We start from the raw sequence: 21701 nt of genomic DNA, 5'->3' as shown, positions 1-21701 counted from the left end.
AAAATATCATATAAAGTTAGAGGATAAAAATACCCATTAGCTTTTTTATTTTTAAATTTTTTTAATAATTTATAGATACATTTTAGGGAATCATATCTACTCACGTAGTTACAAGCTAAATTGCCATAAGATGGGCTTAATTTCATAATCAACTTCTCATTCACATTTTGGCCCTTGTCCAATAGGTTTTTTATATTTTTAATTTCTAGGGCTACTGCCCATCTCAATTTTTTTTTTTTTTATAAAAGGATTGAATTCATAAATAAGGAGAAGCTTATCTTGATTTGTCAAACGTTTTTTTTTTTAATCAAGTATCAATGACGTGATTAACAGGCTTGCAACATCTGAGTCAAAAGGATGCCGTTTTTTTGTCCTCTTGATCCACAAAATGAAAAACAAAACAAAACAAAATAAAATAAAATAAATAGTTTCAAAGATTAAAATTTGGGGCAAAACTTACATGCTTAAAGTTATATCCTTGTTATACTTTCCTCCAATGAATTATTGCCACCTGGGGGTGTGTTTGGATTTCAATTAAAAAAAATTAATTATAGAAAAAATTGATTATTAAAACGTGATGATGTTTGGATAAATTTTTAAAAATTGATTTTTATAAATTAAATATGTTTGGATAATTTTTTGAGAATCAATTTTGAATGTGCAAATAAATAATACAAAAAAAGGGACTCAAATAGAGTTTTGCAAATGAAAGAAATTTCAGCTTCTCTAAAATGAAGTTTTCCAAGCTAAATAAAGTTTTATAAAATGAAGATGTTTGGATAAATTTTTGCAAAACCATGATTTTAATCCCAGAATTTATTCCTAATGAGTATCCAAAAGGCCTGGGTGATTTTTCCAGCTTACCAATTTGCTATCCTTAACAGAGTTTTTCACCTTCAGCTTTCAAAAATGGAAAGAAAATCAATAAACCTAATTTCTATCACAATTGTAGCCGCTGATGTATTTGATGCCCCTGTTGCTACCGCTGCATGATTTTTGAAGAGGTGATCTTATTACAGCAAAGCAAAGCTAGTAAGAAGAAAGAAGAACAAGTGAGGGGCTTTGTTTTTTTGTATGAATATTGCATTGCTAGAACAAGTGGTGAGGGAAATTGTTGTTGACGAAAATTCAACTAAAAGCGAGTTTCGCAGAAAGAGTGGTATACCTATTTGGATGAAAGAGTCCAAACTTCTAACTTCATCTAAAGCACAATAAATGAAAAGAAAATTTGTCTTGACACAGCTAGACAGCTAGTGCATGTGAAACTTCAGTTCAGGAGCATCAGGCTCAATTGAAATCACAAGCCAAGTGAAGGGAACCAAGTCAACAGGGAAGCAAGAGAAAGAACTGTCTCAAAGCAACTCGCTCGATCCTTTAGCTGCTGTGCTCATAATCAGCCAAATTTTAATTTCATTAAGGCTTTCTACGTTGGTGCTCTTACACGGTATAGTCACTGCAACACTATCCCAGATACTTGCTCTCTAAAGACTAATAACAGAGCTGAAAAATTTTATAAACAAAAGAATCAATGACTCTAAGAAATTGTCCAACGATCACATAAAAGGTATGAAAACAGAGTTTCAAATGACTTGCATCCACTGCTCCTCTAGTTTGCCCCCAAATAGAGTTTCAATTCCCTTTTACCCCCAAACAATTCTTGCCATCATTAGACAATGGAAGGTGAAGAATGGTGTTGCAGCGGCAGCAACAGGGGAGCGTCAAAAGCATCAGTGACTGTAAGTTGGGACGAAAAGTAGGTTTATAGTATTTCTTTCCATTTTTGAAAGCTAACGATGGAAAACTTTGTTAATGAGAGGCAATTGATGAGCTGGAAAAATCATCCAGGTGACAACAATTTATTAGAGGAAAGTATATCAATGATATAACCTTAAGTATGTAAGTTTTGTCCTAAAATTAGTACCTTGCACTAGCCTTTAAAAAATACTCCTCTCAATTTTTATTATAAGACACATTTTAATATAAATCAATGGCCCTTAATATATGATATTTAATAGGATATTAATTATATTTTTTTAAATATTATCTCTATTTAAACTCACTATAATAGAGAATGTAATGCAAATTTTAATTTTTTTAATTTAAATATGGGTTAAATTAAAAGTTTGATTATTTTTCAAAAAAGTTAATGACTCAATCCCCTTTTCTTAGTATTAATGAGGTGGTTAGGGGTGTCTTATAATAGGGGGCCGGATGGAATAATATATACTGTTAAATGAACCAAGGTTTGTCTCTCATAATATGATGAACTAAAGCTTGGACTTCCATTAAAAGATACTTATATTTAGTGCCCTATTGTATATCAAACACAATTGTTTTTAGTAGAATGACACGTGTACACAATAATGGATATTTCTAAATGAGTAATTAATATCTTAAATTAGAAAAAGTGATACACATTTCAAGAACAGGAATTCTGTTTTGTTCAATTACTTGAAGGGTGCTTGCGGTTAGTGCAATTGTTTTTGGTTTCTGTTTGTTGCACTTCCGTTTCTCTGATCCAAATAATAATTCTTTCACTGGCCATCACAGGCCCAAGCAACCGATTTTCGAACGCAAGCATTGAAACTGCTAGACGAAAAGACAACAATGCCCTTGGGACAGAAAGAGAGTCCTCCAGGAGAGTAGCGTCAACATGGAAGGGCATTGGCGTCAATGAAAACAAACGGTTTTGACGGATTTTCCCTCCTTTTTTCTTGGACTTGCTTGTCAACAAATTAAACTTACCTCCCCTCTTCCCCAAAGCCTTGAGGTTGAGGGGTCTCAATTTTTTATTGCAATACAAAATTAGGCAAAGTCGAAAAATCTGCAGAAAAAAATGAATGATTAGAAAATCTGCGGGCAAACCCATTGGTCAATTTTTCGACCAGCAATGGCCATAGCTCCGGCAATCCTCCGGCCAACTCTCCTCTTATTCTCCACCTTCTTCGTTGTCTTTCGTTTGGTAAATTCAATGTCAGAAGTTCAAGCTTTGGTTAATTTTAAAGCATCATTGTCCGATCCTCAAGCTCTGAAAAGTTGGGTGGTTAACTCTGTACCTTGCAAAGAAGGGGAAGAATGGGATGGGGTTATCTGCAGCGATGGATTCATCTCTGGCATTCGCTTAGAAGGAATGGGGTTGTCAGGGAAGATCGATGTAAATCCATTGCTGGAACTTAAAGGTCTTCGAACTTTCAGCATTATGAACAATTCTTTTTCAGGTGCAATTCCGGAAATCAATCGAATAGGTTTCTTGAGAGCTTTGTACTTGTCGGGAAATCAATTTTCTGGCGAGATTCCGTCAGATTTCTTCCAGAAAATGAGGTCTCTGAAGAAACTATGGCTTAACGATAATAACTTTACGGGTCAGATTCCGTCGCAGATTCCTCTACTCCTCGAGCTACACCTCGAGAACAATCAGTTTAGCGGTAACCTCCCGAATCTGAGTAAAACATTGTTGATAGAATTCGATGTGTCCAACAACAAACTGGAAGGCGAAATCCCGTCGAGCTTAACACAATTTAGTGCGAGCTCATTTTCTGGGAATCCTGGCCTCTGCGGCGAGAAATTAAACAAAGCGTGTCAAAATTCAGTTGAGCCGCCAAAATCCGTGGAAAATACGGAACAAAATGAAGACAGCGATGCCGATGACTCTGATTCAAATTCTGGAAGTAAGAGTAGTAACAAAGTGATGATTGCCGCTGGTGTTGTTGCATCAATTGTAGTGTTTCTAATACTTCTAGCTCTACTTTTCGTTCGATCAAGGCGAAAGAAGAAGGAGAAGGGAATACAGGGCTCGGTTAGATCAGGGAACAACAACGAAGAATCATCAGCATCAGTAGAAGTTCAGGTTGCTGCACCAGAGAAGAAGGAAGAGACAAGTATATCCAGAAAATCAAGTCGGAATGGTTCCAGCAGAAGGGGGACCGGCAAGGGTGGCGGCAACTGCGGCGTCGGAGAGCTTGTGATGGTGAATAGTGAAACTTGTGTGTTTGGGATGCTGGATTTGATGAAGGCAGCAGCAGAAGTTTTGGGGAGTGGAGGGTTTGGGTCATCCTATAAAGCAGTGATGGCTGATGGGGTTGCAGTGGTGGTGAAGAGGATGAGGGAGATGAATGTGTTGACGAAAGATGGGTTTGATGCAGAGATGAAGAAGCTTGGGAGTTTAAGACATAGGAATATCTTGACTCCTTTGGCTTATCATTACAGGAAGGATGAGAAATTGCTGGTTTCTGAGTATGTTCCTAAAGGGAGTCTGCAATATTTGTTGCACGGTAGAGACCTTCTTCTTCTTCTTCTTCCTCCTCCTGGTTTTTAACTTAAAGGCGTAACAGTAAAGAGGAGGAATGGTAATCGTATACAAGAGAAGCTTCAATTCCTAAGTCTGTAGCAGAGAATAAAATTCTAGTCACTCAAGGCTTTCCCTCCCTTTTTGTCTGTCATATTGATTTAACACAGGCTAAACTACATTTCTTGTGATTTTGCTAAAAACTTCATTATTAACTTATAACGAGGAATTTTACTCCTTGCAGGTGATCGTGGACCATCCCACGCTGAACTGGACTGGCCTACTAGTTTTAAGATTGTGCGAGGGATTGTTGATGGGATGCTTTATCTTAATACACAACTTGCTTCCTCTGTTTTACCCCATGGCAATCTCAAGTCCAGTAATATTCTCCTTGGTCCTGATTACGAGCCGATGCTGGTTGATTTTGGGTTATGCTCCTTGATCAACCCTACCAATCTAAGCCAAGCCCTATTTGCTTACAAGACTCCTGAAGCCTTACAGAAAGGCCAAGTTTCTCCCAAATCTGACGTTTATTGTCTGGGAGTTGTCATTCTTGAGATCCTCTCTGGGAAATTTCCTTCCCAATATCTCAACAATGGCAACGGCGGAATTGATGTAGTTCAGTGGGCTAACTCAGCCATATCTGACGGAAGGGTATTAGAGATGCTTGATCCTCAACTTGCTAGCTCTAAAAGCTCTATTGGTCAGATGGAGAGACTCCTCAATATTGGTGTTGCTTGTACTGCAAGTAACCCCGAGCAGCGACCACACATGACAGAAGCATTGAGAAGGATAGAGGAAATACAAACGAAAGGTGCCCAGGAATCAGGCTCAAAAGGTCAAGATGATTGGTCCCAGAGAAGTTTTGGATCAAGCAGCGTTGGAAGCCAATCGGGCCACCGGCACACTGATAGTCTTGATTTTGCCATTTCCTAAATCTCTTCACGACCCAAGATATGTGTACATAATTAGGCACTCGATACATCTCTTTGAACTCACAACGGCTAATAGTATAACTTTTGTAAAAACGCATACAAATTTTTACTGATCCCTCGGTTATGGGATTTAGTTTGTTTCCAGGCGTAGAAAATTAAAAGATCCCATGTTCCCGAACATTTTACTGACATAAAATATCTGCCATATTTCTATGAACAAGATCTACCTCAACAAGCAGCTTCAAAGTTGAGCTGTATCCATCACGCATCACAAACGAGACATCCATGGCCGATCAAAACCACCATGAACCTGTAAATACCAGTGAAGCCGAAGAAGCAGTGAAAAACAACGAAGCTGAAACCGAGGGAAGATATGGAGAAGCAAGAATTGGTGGAAGATGTGGCGCAGGCAAAAGTGGAAGCAAATTCTGATGGCTTAACGGAAACCAAAATTGAATCGGTAATGTTGTGATGATGGAGGCTGAACAGAAATTTGGACCCTATCAAACTCTGCGAACGATAAGCAGAATAGCATATTAAGGCCAATTTCTGATTCTCATCATTTCACTTCCGAATCTTCAGTGAAGTTAAATTGCTGTTTGAACATCAAAAAGTAAAAAGAAAGCAATGGTTCCATTTGTTGCTTATCACACTTCAAGTTTCCTTTTCGCGTATCGTAGTGACGCTATGCATGTGATGCTGCCTCGAATTTGAACGCATTTTGGATGTTTACATATTAAACACATGGACATATATAAAATTATGGTGGTACAAAATTTAGGGATAATGAAGTTTCAAAATTGCCAGCTGCAGAAAAGAAGACTGTGATGAGCATGAGATATGGGAAAACGAACAATGAACAAAGAATCAAGCAACAATAGTTAGCATGCACTCGAATATGACTGACTGACATTTCTTTTCATCATGTTTAAGTGAGGAGTACTGGCTACATTTGACTAGGATTTAAAATTATTGGCGCGTTTGATCTATTGTGATATCATTTCGTTACTTCTCTGACCAAAATTAGTATGTACATATATTATAACTGGCTAATATTTTCACCTCATCTCTTCAAAAAAATATCTCGTTGACCAAAGTTGATTTTTAAAAATTTAATCATCAATCTTTTTTACCAGAATTTGAAACTTTATACTCTTTCTGGTTCTATTTATAAGACAAAAAATTTTTTTTTGATCCTATTTATACATCCCATCATTAAATTTTTATTATAAATTTTCTTTTTTCACCATCCATTGAATATTGGGGAGAGAAAACAAAGTTAAAAACTTATTAAATTTTAAAATAGAATTAATAAGTTTTAAAGTTTTCTTTAATAATAATAAAATGTGTTGAAAGTAACTTATAAATAAAACTAAAATAGTAATATGATTGAAATTTGGAACAAAGTTAGAGGTAACATCAAATTTTTTGTTGAAGGACAGAATTTAGGAAAGATATTACCGCACGTGTCAAATTTAGAATTTTTGTTGTCCAATAGAGTAATTTGCAACTTCACTGAATGAGGAAGATAGAAATTAACATGATTGTTAGCTTTCACTGTACATCGAGTATAAAATAAGCCACATTTTTTTATCGCTGAAGAATAACGTGAATTTCATTTTATATAAAATATAGATATAGAGATATTGAAAGGAAGCTATGACAAAATTATTAGAATTACCATAAGGGATTTCGTTTTAGGGGGGAAGGTAACTTCAGACTAAGGCATCATTAAATTACTTGTGTTGAATTGGACAAGTTCAAATCTTAACTGGAATCTAACTAATATTGGATTCGCCCTTCGGGTACTAAAAAATTTCAAGAAAGGGAAGGAGAAGAAGGAAAAAAGAAAAACTAGTACATATGTACTTATACTTAACATCTTGTCCCTCAAGGTACTTTGATCTTTTGTTGTCTAAAACAAAAGCTTCATGTCTAGGCAAAATTTGGATCATTTACTCATTTTGTTATTTATGCAGTCTTCCACAAAGCAACAGGCCAATGAATTTATTAAGGAGTTTGAACCCCCCCCCCTCCAACACACACACAAAGATCAAATGGAATATCAAAAATCCTTATTTGAACATATATCAAGCTGTAGGCTCATATTGGGGGTGGATGTGTGGTCAAAATGGAGCTAAAACGCAAAAAATTGTGGAGGCAGGGGAATAGCAAAAAAATGAAGTTCTAGACAAAAGTGAACAAATGAAACAGATCACATGTAATTTCACACAAGTGCTGATGTAAAAATCCCACCTTTTACCCAAAAATTTGCTCCCTCGTAACTGTTTGCTACCAAAGGCTTAGCTTGAATGGAATGATTTAGAAAGAAAGCAGATATTTTCGCATTTTAGTTATGATATGGAATGATTCAGAGTATCGTCAAATTCCTAGTCATTTTCCAATCCACCTCCTAAATAGAGAGCGAAACCTAGTTCCAGCTGTGAACAAGTCATTTGGGATTTGAGTCCTCATTTTGTAGTCCAAAACGACGCCTGAACTTGGCAATCTGGCCCAAACTCTCAGCCATTTGACGCTTAGCTCGGAAGTGGTAGACTTTGCCAACAGGGTGTATCTTTGTCATCATTACATGCATCAACCTACCACTTTGGGTTACATAAGATATCCATTGCATCTGTGGGTGAACCCCCTTCTTCATCTTATTCCAATCTGCACACACAGAAATTCGAACGAATACTAAATGCACACAGACTCACAATCCGGATCGCAATTACAAGTGAGGAAAAAGCCATGGCAAGTAAGTGCATGTTCAAGCGGTTATCCACATATATTTTCCTTCAGCTTAATCCTCCATTAATTAAACAAGTCTTTCAATTTCTCATTTCATTCCATCTTCATCCATCAATTAATGGAAAACATAACAAAATACAGACACTCATTAACACATAACTTCTACAAACTTAATCTGCAACAACAAAATTCCGATTTAAGAACCCTAAGATCGTGAAATTCAGAAGTTTTATGCCCCTGAAGTTTAACAACTGAATCCTAATTTCGTGAACTTGATTATTTCATGTGTGCCATTATGAATTAATCAAACACTATGCGTGGTGAAGCTTTGCAATTAGTTTTATCCAACACTTTACTAGCTAATGATCATGCAGCAAATGCTTGAAAGACTGTTCAAAAGACCAAACATCGGAGATGCAGGAAGGTGCCAACCTAGGTTGTATAAATACAGGTACGAGTATCAACTATGATATAGCATGATATGGCAATACAAAAAATTTTCAAAAATTTTAGGATACGGGAACGGGGATATATAAAATTTTTTATAAGAATGTAAGTAACAATTTAACTGTTAAAAGTGCATGGCAATTAAACAAAATACAAAGTGACCAAAGTGGCATAACACCCTAGGGGAGTTCTATCTTTTTATAGCTCATTCATAGAAGAATAACAAGCTACTGAATTAATACTTTCCCCACAACTGTTAGTTGGAGCCATATCTAATTAAAAAGAAAAAAACAAATTGAAATAAACTAAAATAAAACAGGATCAGAACCACAGAGAATCATAGTCAAACTAAGTCTAAAATAAACAAAGTGAGAAAAAGTTTCTGTGCATATGGAGAGCAAGATATTAAATTAATAATATAAAATAATAGTCAAACTTTCAAAAGAGCAACAACATAATAAAATAAAAATATGCTTCAGTTACAGGCTATCACAGTAGGCAGAGAAGACGAATGAGATTTTCTAACAAGAGCTCAAGAAGGCAGAGAAGAGAGAAGGCGAGTGAAGGATGGGAACCTGGACCGGACCAATGAGCTGAGCAACCACTAAAGACAGAACGAGACACAACTTGCGAGTTGAGAATGGATGGGTTCACAACAGCGCAAACAAGAAGGCAAGAACAGGGATGAGAGCAACGAATGAGACTAGGGAGAGAATGGAGGATCCGAAGACGTTCGAATGACTGAATGGTTTGCAAATTAGGGATTTAGTCAAATTTTTTACGCAAAACACAGCGTCCTGTGCAGAAGTCATACCCGCCACATCAAAGCCATGTCTCACTGTGTCACTCAAAAAAAAAAAAAAAAGGTGTCAGACACGGACGTACTCGCACAGAGCAAGTGCCCGTGTCCAATACATATTGGACACGAATACATCGACAAAATTGGTGTATCTGTGCATCCTAGGTGCCAACTTCACCCAAGTGCAAAACTGAATAGAAGTAATCAATTTTTGCTCCTAAAGCCAACAGCAAAACGTGTGCAAGTTTCTGCCAAAGCATAAACAAAATAAACAAGCAAAGCATAGTAAGGTGGCCCAGAATTTCATTGCAAAATTTACCAGAACCCACAGCCAAAAAGCACAGGAGCAAAAGTGGATCCATTTTCAACAACAGATTCACCATGAGTCAAATTGTTCAACACTAACAAACGAGAACTTTACAATACAAAGCATGAAAGTGATTTCAAAAATAGAACCACCAAAATCAAATATCAGATGAAGCACAAGGGTCATAAGGAGAGAGACAAATGTATAGGATGGTAGGATCCAGAAATAAACACAACAAATCCCCAGTGCACACACTGAATGAAACTTGGAGTTCGTTTTGGAACTTGCAACGCACAACAAAACAATAGTGAATGAGATGTTGGAAATTATCTAGGTATGCCTTTGTCACATGGCAGATCTAAGAGAAAAGATTACGAGTATGTACTGGAAAAGGTGAAAAGAAGGCTTTCAGGTTGGAAAGCGAGCTGTTTATCTATGGCAGGTGGAGTCACTTTAGCAAAATATGAGCTATGTGCTCAACCCATTTATCCTGTGATTATTGTGAAGCTACCTCTTTCTATTCGTGATGATTTAGAAAAGCTAGAAAAGGCTTTTCTTTGGGGACAAAAGGTGAAGGAAAGAAAATTGCACTTAGTTAATTGGAAGCAAGTGCAGAAGCCAAGGGAGTTTCGAGGTTTGGAGGCCCTTATAAGGGCTATGAATGAGGCTTATCTGATAAAATTGGCTTGGAATTTAAGATCTGGAGGAAGGGTTTGTGAACTGAGGTAATTAGACACAGATATAATGGTAACAAAGACTCTTCTGATGATACTGAGGTGAGAGAGAAGTACTGATTCCAGTTTTTGGAAAGATATAGCTCCTGCATGGGGAAATTTGAAGGGAAATTGTTGGATGGAGGTCTGGAGTGGGGAGGATACTGCTTCTTGGGATGATTGATGGGTGAGTCAGCAAATGAGATTGAGAGATTCTGTTTTGCAGGCGTTACCTCAAGAGACGAGCAAATGGAGGGTCTGTGATGCAATTGATGCAAATGGAGATCAGAGGCGGCTTGATATTGAGCATTTATCTCTGATGAGGCCAAATTCAGGTTGAGTGCTGTGCTCAAACATGATATAAGTGAGGGAATGGATAAAATGTGTTGATCTGGGGGGTAACAGGGTGAATACACAGTCAAAAGTGGTTATAGGCTGTTAATGAAGAATGCTTGGGGGCAGATGGATGAAGTATGGAAATTAGTATGGAGATGGTCAAGCATTGAAAGAATAAGGATTTTTTTGTGGCTTGTGGCTAATGACAGATTGCATGCTAGTGAGTTGAGGTTCACAAGACTCGGTGCTTCACCTGACTGTAAATTTTGTGGGCAAAATGAGTCAGTTTTGCATGTTTTAAGGGATTCTGGTAAAGCCTCTATAGTATGGCAGGGTCTGGTACCAGGAAATTTGAAGAACTGGGATTTTAGTTTACCACTGAGGGGAACGGGTGTTGTGCAATCCAAAGAGAAAGAAGGATCAGGTAGAGCAGATGGATTTGACGATCATTTTTGGTGTAACCTAATGGAACTTATGGGGTGAGAGGAATAGGGGGCTGTTTGAGGAAGGTTACAGAAAGAAGGGAGGTTTTGAATTGAAGTATTAGGTAGTAAATTTCTGCAGTAATATGGTAAAAGCAATGTTTTGAAACCTAAACTAGACAGCAAATGAAAAAGAGCAATGGGTCGTGGTTTTCATAATTCAATCGGTTAGATTGACAGTCGAATTGTTGACATAAAAATTAAATAAAAATAATATTTATATACACAAACATATAAATAAAACATTAATTTATCAATGGTGTTTGGGACCTCAACGCCAAAGGCTAGACGCCTGGACTACTAGAACTAGAGGTAGAAGCATGCCAACACAAGCTCGCGATCTCAAAGCAAAATGCTGGAAATGGAGGCATGCCATCATGTCACGACTCACAAGCTTTCAATTTCGATGCCAAAGGTTGGATCGCTAGAGCGGGAGGCAGAGGCTGGAGAAGAAGTCAAAGATTAAGCCTGTGGAGGAGAAATCAAAGATGCAATAAGAGAAGATAGAAGAGAACCAGAGATTAGAAACAAGAAAACATGATTTTGAGTGACTTAACCTAAATTCCTTTTTTCCCCCACTTTGAACCAGGTTGACTTGCTCTAGTGTCCAAGTCAAATCAAGTTCTCTCAAAATTGGCCGGGTCAACTCAGGTCAATCTGGTTCGAGCAGGTGGCGGTTGGATTGTCTAGCCCAGTCCGATTTTCAAAACACTGGGTAAAAGCCAGTAGTGAAGGTGTTGTGGAAGGTGAGTCACTAAGGATTGTGGGAGTGATTAGATGGTGCCCTCCAGAGCATGGGTGGGTTAAAATGAATTCTAATGGTGCTAGTAGAGGTTTGTTGCCACCTGCTGGCTGTGGTGGAATTCTGAGAGATTGGAATGGGAGATGGATTTTAGGATTTGCCAAAAAGCTTGCCCCTTACTATGCTTTAGAAGCTGAGTTGTGGGGATTTTTTACTGGTTTACAGCAGCGTTGGAGGTTGAGGATTTGCAAGGTAATAGTTGAGGTGGATTCCTTGACAGTTTGCAGGAAGATTCAGAATGAGGAACACCAAATGAGGGATGGTAGCACTGCTGCAGACAATGGTGGGACAGAGATTGGCAAATCTGTGTTTCTCACATTGCCAAAGAGGGTAATCAATGTCCAGATGTTCTTGCAAATCTTAGTTTGGGTATGGAAGCTGTTGTTCATACTTGGACTGAGATGATTGATGGCTTAAGGCTTTTATGTTTAGCAGATGCTTGTGGGTTTGGTTTTGACAGAGGTAGTTAGAGGGTTTCTGCTAGCTTTTTTTTTTTTTTTTTTCTGTTTTTCTTGTAATTCTGCATTGAGCTTTATGCCTCATTCTCTTACACACAAAATAATGATGATGATGATGATGATGATGATGAATGAGATTTGTAGACATAGGCGGACCTATATTACAATGCCCCCACTGAAATCTTTGAAATGTGCATAGCTGATATAATACCCTTTTAAATTTTGTTCCAGATACTTTGGCACAACTTGGGCCAAGTCATTTGCAAGATCATACAGCACAAATACCTTGAGAATTTTCTAAATTGACGATAGTATAAAGAGATAATAAACTGAATCCAAAAAATAAATAAATAAAGAGATAATAAATATAATGGCAGTATAAAACAAATCCAACATTGCAAAACAACACAATCCAAGGCATACAAGTCGCTAGAAACCAAAATGAAGAGGGCAGAAGTATAATAGACAATTACACACCATTCAAGCAAAAACTAGTTTGAAAAAGAAGAAATTAAACTTAATCTGTAAATATTCCCAAATTCAAAAGTGTCAATGTTCAAATGATTCACGACAAGATTCAAAGCCAAATTAAAATGAAAAATTTAAAACAAAGCAAGAACAACCATGCAGGGAACAGATGATGCGGGTGACAAATTCAAATAGATTAAAAGCACTTCATCAGATTTTGGGAAAACCCTAGAGTTCGAACCTTCTTCACTACTTGCTGGAGAACAACCTCGCAAGACTAACGCAAACGGCGTCGGACACAGTGCGGAATGCTTGTTCGTCGACAGAGAAAAATGGATCCGCTCCTTCTTCCTACGAGATTGTGTTTCGTCGGGGTTCTAGCAAGTAGAGGTTGGGAAAAATTAACTGCTCAAGTAACAAAATTAATTATAAGTGTTATTATTTTTTAAATATCTTCTATTATTATTATTGTATATATATTTCAATTATTATTAAAAATATTATTTAATATTATTATATAATTATTACTCATTATTATATTATTTATTTTTTTGTACATATAATGTAACCTTCATTTTAATAATAGATACAACATTTTTAATTTTTTTTAATTTTTCTCTCTTATTCTCTTTTTTAAAAAATATAATAAAATTCATTTTATTAATTTACATTGCTCTCAGTTAGGCCCATTTTGTAAGTTTTTTTTTTATATGATTTCATATAAGGCTGCACATGGGTAGGGCTGGCCCCTACCTGATGTCCAACCCAAATAATTTTTTACAACCTGCTACCTAACCGTGCCTACAAGAAGCCTTAACATTTTGGGTTGGGTTGGGCATGATGGGCACCTTCGGGCTGTCTTGCCCAAGTGTTACCACCCACTCATCATTTGTGAAAAAAACTTCACTTAATCATACCTAATAAACAACATTTTAAGAAGAAAATATATGTAATAATTTAACCCAAAATAACATCCCTACTCCATCAATCCACATCATAATCCAAAATAACATCCATAATCCATAATGTAATCCAAAATAACAACCATAATCCATTAAAACCATAATCCATAATCCAAAATAGCATAATCAAAATAGCTCCTAACTCCAACATACTACTACTTTCCATTCTGCATAAAAGGATATGATGTAAGTAAAAAGAAAAACATAATTCTGACTCCATGTAACAATTGTTTGCCACTACTAAAGTCATTAATACAAAAACTGACTTGTCATTTTCTTACTCTCCTTTTTCCTCTTTTACCCTTTTCCTTTCCCTTTTTAGTTTTTATTTCCCTTTTAGAAGGTTGTCCTATCCTCCTCTCATAATTCTTCAATTCTGAAAATGCTTTTATGCTATAATATATCAAAGTTCTTGTAGAGAATAATAGCTAAATTATAGTTTTATGGGCATCTTTGCTACTATAGTAATGTTTTAAAACTTGGATCAGACAGCAAACTAGAAATATCAACCGATCACGGGTCTCATGGTTTAACCAGCCGAATTGGTAACCTAGTAATCAAATAAAAATTACACACACACATATATAACAAATTGAGTAGATGCAAGAATAGATGCATGTTCAGATGATGACATTTTCTACAACTAAAGAAGTAACTCAAAAAAAAATCAAAATTAGACAGACAATATAGCCTTCCTATTTTCTATTTTGTCAATACAAAATTATAGAGCAAAGTACTAGACTCTCGAATGCATCAAGATTTAGGCGTAATCACTTGGAAAAAAAAATAAAACCTCTATTTGCAATAAGCAACTCTTATTAGACAACAAAAAACAAATTCATCTTCATCCAATCAGCAATCCTTCGTTTTGCTGTAAACAACTCATACAATAAAAAACAAATTCATCTTCATCCCTGCAGCATTCCTTCGTTTGCAATAAACAACTAAAAACAAGTTCATCCATCGATAATCCTTCATTCCATGCCATTCACAGCCATAGAGATTAGGCTAAACTAGGCAGAGAGATAAATGAGGGAGAACGAAAATCTCACCAGGACTGAGAGAGAGAAAGAGAGAATGATTGACGAAGAAGATGAAGAATAAAGAAGAAGGCCAAGCTCGACGCCGTTTGACTATTTCCAATAGCTGCATGTAACACTAGATTGAACCAAGAACGCGAACAAAAATGAGGAAAGTGAAGTGAAGATGAAAAATGAAGAAGCGGCTGATAGCTACCTGAGCGAGGAATTGAGGATGAATGCTTGAACAGTGAAGATAGAAACAAGAATCTAAGATGGCTGAGAAGGCGAGAATGTGTGCAATGTAGACTGCAGAGAGACAAGTGAGATTGACACAAAGAGAGGACGCGTGAGAGATGGGTGTTGGTGAAAGAGTGAGGAAGGGTTTGGGATTTTTCAAAATGCCAATTTTATCCTTTTTATAACCCGCTTTTGAAACACACAAAACCCATTCCGGCTTCTGGGTCTTTAAAACCCATCTAATTCTAAGTAGGCCAACCTGAACCAATTGTTAATACGAGTTAATTAGTTAAACGAGCTGGCTTTCTTCAACGAGTGATGGTCCGATCAATTCAACTATCTGAATTGATCTAAGTTTAAAGCATTATTCTATAGCAATTCATCAATCATTGTCCCCTCATATCTTTTTTAACCAGATTCTAAATTAGTGAAAAATGGTTAATCTAACCTAACCCCAGATTCTAAACATAACTTATTAATATATATATATATATATATATATATACATCTCTAAAAATTAAAATAGCGTATTACAGAAAACACAAGAATAGCATATCATATCAATGATTTAGCGTCAATGGCTGACCCAAAAAATGGAAGAATATTTTAAAAAAAAAAACATAAAACTCCACGGACACGAACTGAGAAGGAGGCAAGGAGCATCTAAAGAGAGAAATGGACTATGAACATAGAGACTATGAAGTATAAACATAGAGTCAGAGACTATGAACAAACAGCATGGAACTATGAATAATAACATGAGAACAAGAGAGAGATGGACTTACCGGGAAGGAGAGAAGCAAGCCGAAATTGTTAAGGAGAAATAGAGGTGGAAGTCACAGTCTCACAGAGCAAAGCACTGCTCATCTCAGTCGCATGCTTTGCTCATCGTAGTCGAGGTCTCGTGGAGATGAATGTTGCAGTCACAATCACTAAGATGGACAAAGACGCCGCTGAGTGGGAGGCAGTCACAGTCCCGCGGAGATGAAGGTCAGCAAACGCAAGCGACAGGGGAGAGTGGGCATGGATTCTCTCCTCTTCCTTCCCATCCTCTTCCATTCTTTTTCCTTTCTAGCCATTAGATCAATATTTAAATAGTTTATATTTGATCTCCTATAAAATTATTATTAAAATATTAAATTATAAAAAATATAAACAACAAAATTCAAACTACAAAAACTTAATAAGAACAATTTAAAAATACAGTAAGAGTAAAATAAAATAAAATAAAATGTTTTGAAGGAGATCAAATTTGAATTATCTAAAATATTGATCTAATAGTTAGAAATTAAGAAGAGGAGGGAAAAAAGATGGGAAGGAAGAGGAGAAAATTCTTTTTCAGCCACTAGGGTTCGAAAACAGGACTCAAAAATTTAACCCTCATTTTCACTTTACTCTATTACCCTCGCTCTCTTAGGCAGTAAGTCAGTAAAATTTTTTTACAAAAATGTAAAAGTTAAGTAGTCAGGTTAGGCCAAACATGCAGGGTAGCAGACCTTTTCGTTGCTTGGCCTTATCGCACATTAACCTAGCTTGAACATGCCCAAAATGTGTTAGGCTACTTTTTTTTTGGGGTCGAGCTAGGTAAAATTATATCATGTTTGGGCAGGCAAACTAAGCAATCGAACTTCATCAACACCCCTAATTTCATATTTCTTTTTTATTTATTAAATGAAGAATACTTTCAAAAGGTACTTTTTTAACCGTGAACAATAAAAATTAATGAACTGTGGTGTTTCTTAGATATAAGTTTGAAAGGTTGGGAGCCTTGATGAGGGGAAGAGGCTCTCCACTTTTTTTCTGTTCATTTTTCAATTATCACCATTCATCAAATTTATTATTAAAATAAATTTATTCAATAAAATCAAATCAATGGTGATGATTGAGAGAAGAAGAGAATAGAAGAGGAAAAAAGTGGAGAGGTCCTCTTTGATGAGTTAGTATTCGATGCAGCGGAATTTGTCTTGCTTGAGTTTCTTTTCTCTTCACGGCTTCCATTTTAGATCCTTGACTACTTTTATGGGTGCTAAGTATAACGCTAGATGAAGATCAAGGTCTCAAAATGCGAAACATAGTACAACTGATTTAGGGCTAAAAATCTAGGCCGAATTGGGAACCCTTGAAGCTTAGTTGGTGTTGGATCATAAGAGAAGCTAGAAACAGCCCTCAAACCCAAAATTGACCCTACGAGAAGGAAGCACAGGGTCCAATAGAAACAACTCCCATGTCGCAGTTTTAAAATTCTTCTTGTTAATTATTAAATTGTCAGAAAAATGAACTTCAATCGATTAGCTTATATCAGTGGGATTTATTTAATCAAATTAATTTAGCTCCTTTTTAAGACCCATTAAAAGAGGACGAACATTAACTTGATCCTGAACCTGAACAAGGCCTATGTCTGTTGAGCTTTAAAAAACACTCCTCTAAATCTATTTATAAATCATTTTTAACATATTTTATTAAATTTTTTTTATAAAAAAAATGTTTTATTGAAACGAAAAAAACTATAAACCTCATTCACTTTTAAAATTCAACAAATTTTCACCTTTATTTTTAATAAATATTCCTAAACTTCATTTTATTCAAAGTATTTAACAAAAACAAAAATATAAAGAAAAACATTGAAAACTAACAAGTATTTTATAAATAAAATCAAATTTTTTCTCTCCTCCCACCTTTATAAATAAAACAAGAGAAATGCAAAAGTTAAGTCACAATCTTTTACCATTTCAAGGAGACGACTTGCGCCAGAATCTCTAATTTAATGTTAAAGGTCATGTAGTTGTTTTTATTCCGATAATTTTCCCAAACTTAAATTTCTCCAAAAGATTGAACTTTTTAACCCAGGTAAGACTCACGATCAGGCCTCGAGTCTCCCGTGTATGGTTCCACCCAGACGCAAGTCAAAGATCCCGTGAGAACTTTCCTTCGCATTCCCCCCCCCCCCAAAAAAAAAAAAAAGAGTGAGAACTTTCCTTCGCACACTTTGATCAATGTAAAAAGTTGGTTTAGTAATATAAAAATTTGAATAATACACTAGAATTGAGAATGAATAAACTCGGACTTACAATCTCCCTATCAAGGGAAATGCACTTGAATGAAGCATCTAAGTAAACTAATTTCAACAATGAAAAAAATTGAAAATTTTAACATCAATTTTTTTTTTTGCCTAAAATTAAAAGTTATTTTCCTTTCCAAAAAAGATATTTTAATTGTATAATAAAATGTAAATTTGAAACTCTAATTATAAGATTGATTCCCTCAGGCCTCAAGTGACTAGTGAGAGAATCTAAATTGGGAAAGATCCGCATAGGATGATAATGAATGAACTTCCCTTTACTCCCAAACAGATAGACGTCAAGGCCTTGAAATCATGGTAACGAGCGTTCCCTAAAGAACAGGAATCACATAGAAGAATATTTAGCAACGTCCAATCATATCCTAATTCCTACAATTACATTTAAACAGTTACCAACACAAGAAAAGAGTGAAGAACAGCCGCTATAATATTTGCGGACAGAAAAGGGAAGGATGTGAGGGAGTGTGGGGTTTACTAGTCCAAGTCCAGGAATTCCATCCTCTTCCTCATTGTTCCTTTCAGATCTGTAGCCTCCCTTTCTGCTTTCTGTGCCTGCATATTCACAATCACATTCAAAAACCAAAGGAAATCATTAACCTACAAAACCCAACTGCATGAACTATCGGCTGCCACAATCAATGTATTTTTTATGCAAATGCCATAAAAATGAATCAAAGCAAATCAAATCAAAATCAACCCTAAACAAAACCAAAGGAGTATCAATCTGAGAACATTTACCCTTCTAATTTCTGCAGTTGAAACACGTGTCATATGTGGGGGAAGTTCCTCTTTTTCCAAGTCCTATAAGTGGGAAGAAAATTATTTCTTAAATTGAGGTTGAGACATATACAACATTTACAAGCAAAGGAATCTAATCAGTGAACATACCAGCTCACCAATCAAAACAACATTCTCCCCACGGATTACGTAGAGGCCCAAAGGGATATCGCAATACAGATCACCAACAATAACCCTCTCACAGGCACCCTCAAGAACAGCATTAGCTGCATATCATCAGTATGAATATTTAGATGGTCACCAACCATGTACCATGTCAACACTTACATAATAGGAGGAAAGAAAGTTACCAAATTGATCAAAAGAGCGAAGTGTTCCCAGTAGCTTTCTACCATCTCTCAGCAATACAAGAAGTTTCTCTACAACAACAAAACAGTGTCAGGCCATTCAAAACTGGCACAAAAAACAAAATAAAAATTCAGATTCGTCCACATTGTAAAACCCCGATCAGAATTTACAATCATGATTGGAATTTTTTGCTTTCAGAACAATCTATAGACAAACTTCCTTGCATGATGATTTGCATGCTGCACATGGAAGAGGCATTGTTACATAGAGCATATTTATTGAAAGCTCGAAGAAATCAAAATTCAGATTAAAACTATTTTAATCTTTTCCTACCCACATAATAAGATAAACAGTTCATTCTAAAGCATTCATTTATCCGCGAGCTACTACAAGAGTCTGGCAGTATGAGGTCAAACAACAACTATCAACAACATAAGATTATAAAAGGCTTGTGTTTATCTGGCTTTAGCAGTAGTGATGGAAATTATGGTATCCTGGAGGAAGAACAACAATAGATTATTATGAAAAACAAGGTCTCCAAAATGCAATGAAATAAGAAAGAGGCCGAGTATTGGACTTCAGTCCAAATTTATCATGTTACCCTGCAAGTCATAAATGTTATCTCCTAGCATGTCCTCATACAATGTTTGTTATTTCTCATAAATAATCATACATGAATTTAAGCCCTTCTAATGAAAGTGATGCCTCTCATAATAGTTACATTTCATAATTAGCAGCAGTGACTTGTCACAATTTCTCCGAATCCAAGAAATTGAGCATTACTAAGTTCTAAAACTATCAGTAGGAAGCGTCAGAATCATATGTTCACGACCGCAAAGCCCCAAACTAACATACATGAAGTGAACCCGTATCATCTACTATTGAAATTGTGCCCTCTTCCCTAACAAATGATTATGATTAAGAAAATAGTCAAGGACGCACAATTCTAACTGATAAACTCTGAAACATGGCTACCACAGATTCTTGAAAATCTTAGATCACACTAAATTGTGGGCAGTAACCGTGACACAAAACTTTCAATCTTGATAAACCAACCAAGAAATGAAAGTGTAGCACTATAATCCAAAATATAGACTACAGAGTACTTGAATGTAATATAAAATATCGTACGGAATCTGATTTCATAATCAGACCCGATATGACTCTGCTTTACTATGTGGACTACGATTTTTCAGAGAATACTTCCAATGTTTATCAACATGAAAGAATGCATAAACAAAGAGCACTCACTGTCAAGATAACTGGCGAGTGAAGTGGAAAGGTAGATATCCTCAGGGCCTGCCCAGGACATTGTTGAGCTCAAACTTCTCCGGTATCTCAAAAGCCACCGAAAATTTCCCTAGAAACCACTCCAATGGCATTGGCAGCACCAACTCGACTCTGAACTCTGAAGCAACCCAAGACTTCAAGAATATGAAACCCCAATTCTCGAAAAACCACCACAAAGCCAAAGGGAACAATAATTAGAAAGTAAAAAAAAAAAAAAGAAAAAAAGAAAAACCTAACTTTCGGCTATCTTACAGAAAGAAACTACTTCGAGTTTCCGATCGAATCACACAGAATGACTTCTTATTAAGGGGGCGGAAAAAAAAAGGAAAAGAAAAGGGGATTCTCGTCCCGATGGAACTGCGTCTTTTGTTTTGGGAGGGGGGGGAGGAATAAACACTAAAAAGGCCTCAGATCCAATCGCAACGTAAGAGTTTTGTTTTTTGTTATTTATTCATTTTTGGTCAATGCACCGCAACTCCGCAATGGCTTGAAGGGAGGATTTTCGACTTTTTTGGAAAGGAAGAGACTTCTTGAGAGGGCAGAGCTAGAAAATGCCGGAAATTTTGGAAGGAAAAAATGGTGTTACCTGGTTTAGCCAGCTATCTTAATTTCTAGGGTTTGGACTTTGATATGGTGAACGCTGGAGGGGGTATGTAATAATTTTTTGGCTTGCATGTTCAAGTTCAATTGATTGCCGATCGATGATTGCGTGCGAGAGTGGGAAATGGAACTGGATTTTTATTTTCTCATTCGAATAAACTACATTTAAGATTTATTTTAATTTTAATTTTAATTTTTTATGATAACTACACATTTCCACTAGTTAACTAATGCTTCTTCTTTTTCTTCTTCTTTTTTTAATAAGAAACGCATCCTATAATTGGTCAACACTTACTTTTACTACTTTTTAATGTGATTTAGATAATAAAAGCTCATCTCTCATTACGATTCAAAATAATAAATTTTGTGAGACAATGAGAAAAGTTTGACGAAAAGTTTAATAACTACTAATGAGCGTAGTCATTTAATTAACGATGAATCTTTTAACTCAAGATACCAAGACTTTCATGCCCAGATTTATCATTTTTGTCCACCATTTCTGGATATAGATAACGTTTTTTATTTATTACTTGAACTATATATTTTGGTCTTAAAACCATATTGATATCTTACTCTTTTCTTTTAGGCCGACTGATATCTTACTTTCTAATATTATTGTCGAGGCGGTTTAAAATATCAAAA

At 36.0% G+C, this 21701-nt stretch overlaps 3 protein-coding genes across 6 annotated transcripts; 1 reads left to right on the top strand and 2 right to left on the bottom strand.

Annotated features, from left to right (window-relative positions):
- The first annotated feature begins 2718 nt into the window (after window positions 1-2718).
- On the top strand, window positions 2719-5329 carry LOC129289473 (pollen receptor-like kinase 3). Its single transcript, XM_054926241.1, has 2 exons — window positions 2719-4271; window positions 4530-5329. The coding sequence occupies exons 1-2, from the start codon at window positions 2891-2893 to the stop codon at window positions 5219-5221; spliced, it is 2073 nt and encodes a 690-aa protein (XP_054782216.1). The 5' UTR covers window positions 2719-2890; the 3' UTR covers window positions 5222-5329.
- Window positions 5330-7389: 2060 nt separating this feature from the next.
- LOC129288679 (uncharacterized) lies at window positions 7390-13183 on the bottom strand. 3 transcript variants are annotated; one of them, XM_054925392.1, is made up of 3 exons: window positions 13025-13183; window positions 11326-11523; window positions 7390-7890 (listed from the first exon to the last, which is right to left on the bottom strand). In XM_054925392.1, the coding sequence occupies exon 3, from the start codon at window positions 7877-7879 to the stop codon at window positions 7673-7675; it is 207 nt and encodes a 68-aa protein (XP_054781367.1). In that variant the 5' UTR covers window positions 7880-7890; window positions 11326-11523; window positions 13025-13183; the 3' UTR covers window positions 7390-7672. The 3 variants fall into 3 exon arrangements, with proteins under 3 accessions (XP_054781367.1, XP_054781366.1, XP_054781365.1); XM_054925391.1 differs by having other exon boundaries at window positions 11447-11523; XM_054925390.1 differs by lacking the exon at window positions 11326-11523.
- Window positions 13184-18319: 5136 nt separating this feature from the next.
- On the bottom strand, window positions 18320-21174 carry LOC129288299 (sm-like protein LSM1B). 2 transcript variants are annotated; one of them, XM_054924813.1, is made up of 6 exons: window positions 20421-21174; window positions 19172-19240; window positions 18972-19087; window positions 18822-18884; window positions 18559-18635; window positions 18320-18394 (listed from the first exon to the last, which is right to left on the bottom strand). In XM_054924813.1, coding segments are annotated over exons 1-6 (387 nt in total). In that variant the 5' UTR covers window positions 20482-21174; the 3' UTR covers window positions 18320-18393. The 2 variants fall into 2 exon arrangements, with proteins under 2 accessions (XP_054780788.1, XP_054780787.1); XM_054924812.1 differs by having other exon boundaries at window positions 18376-18635; window positions 20421-21168.
- Window positions 21175-21701: the final 527 nt, after the last annotated feature.

This window comes from Prosopis cineraria, unplaced genomic scaffold (genome assembly GCF_029017545.1).
Source record: "Prosopis cineraria cultivar Desert tree isolate PC_DT_omini unplaced genomic scaffold, ASM2901754v1 PC12, whole genome shotgun sequence".
NCBI lineage: Eukaryota > Viridiplantae > Streptophyta > Magnoliopsida > Fabales > Fabaceae > Prosopis > Prosopis cineraria.
The sequence above is the reverse complement of the archived record's forward strand: the minus strand, read 5'-3'. Positions and strand labels throughout refer to the sequence as shown.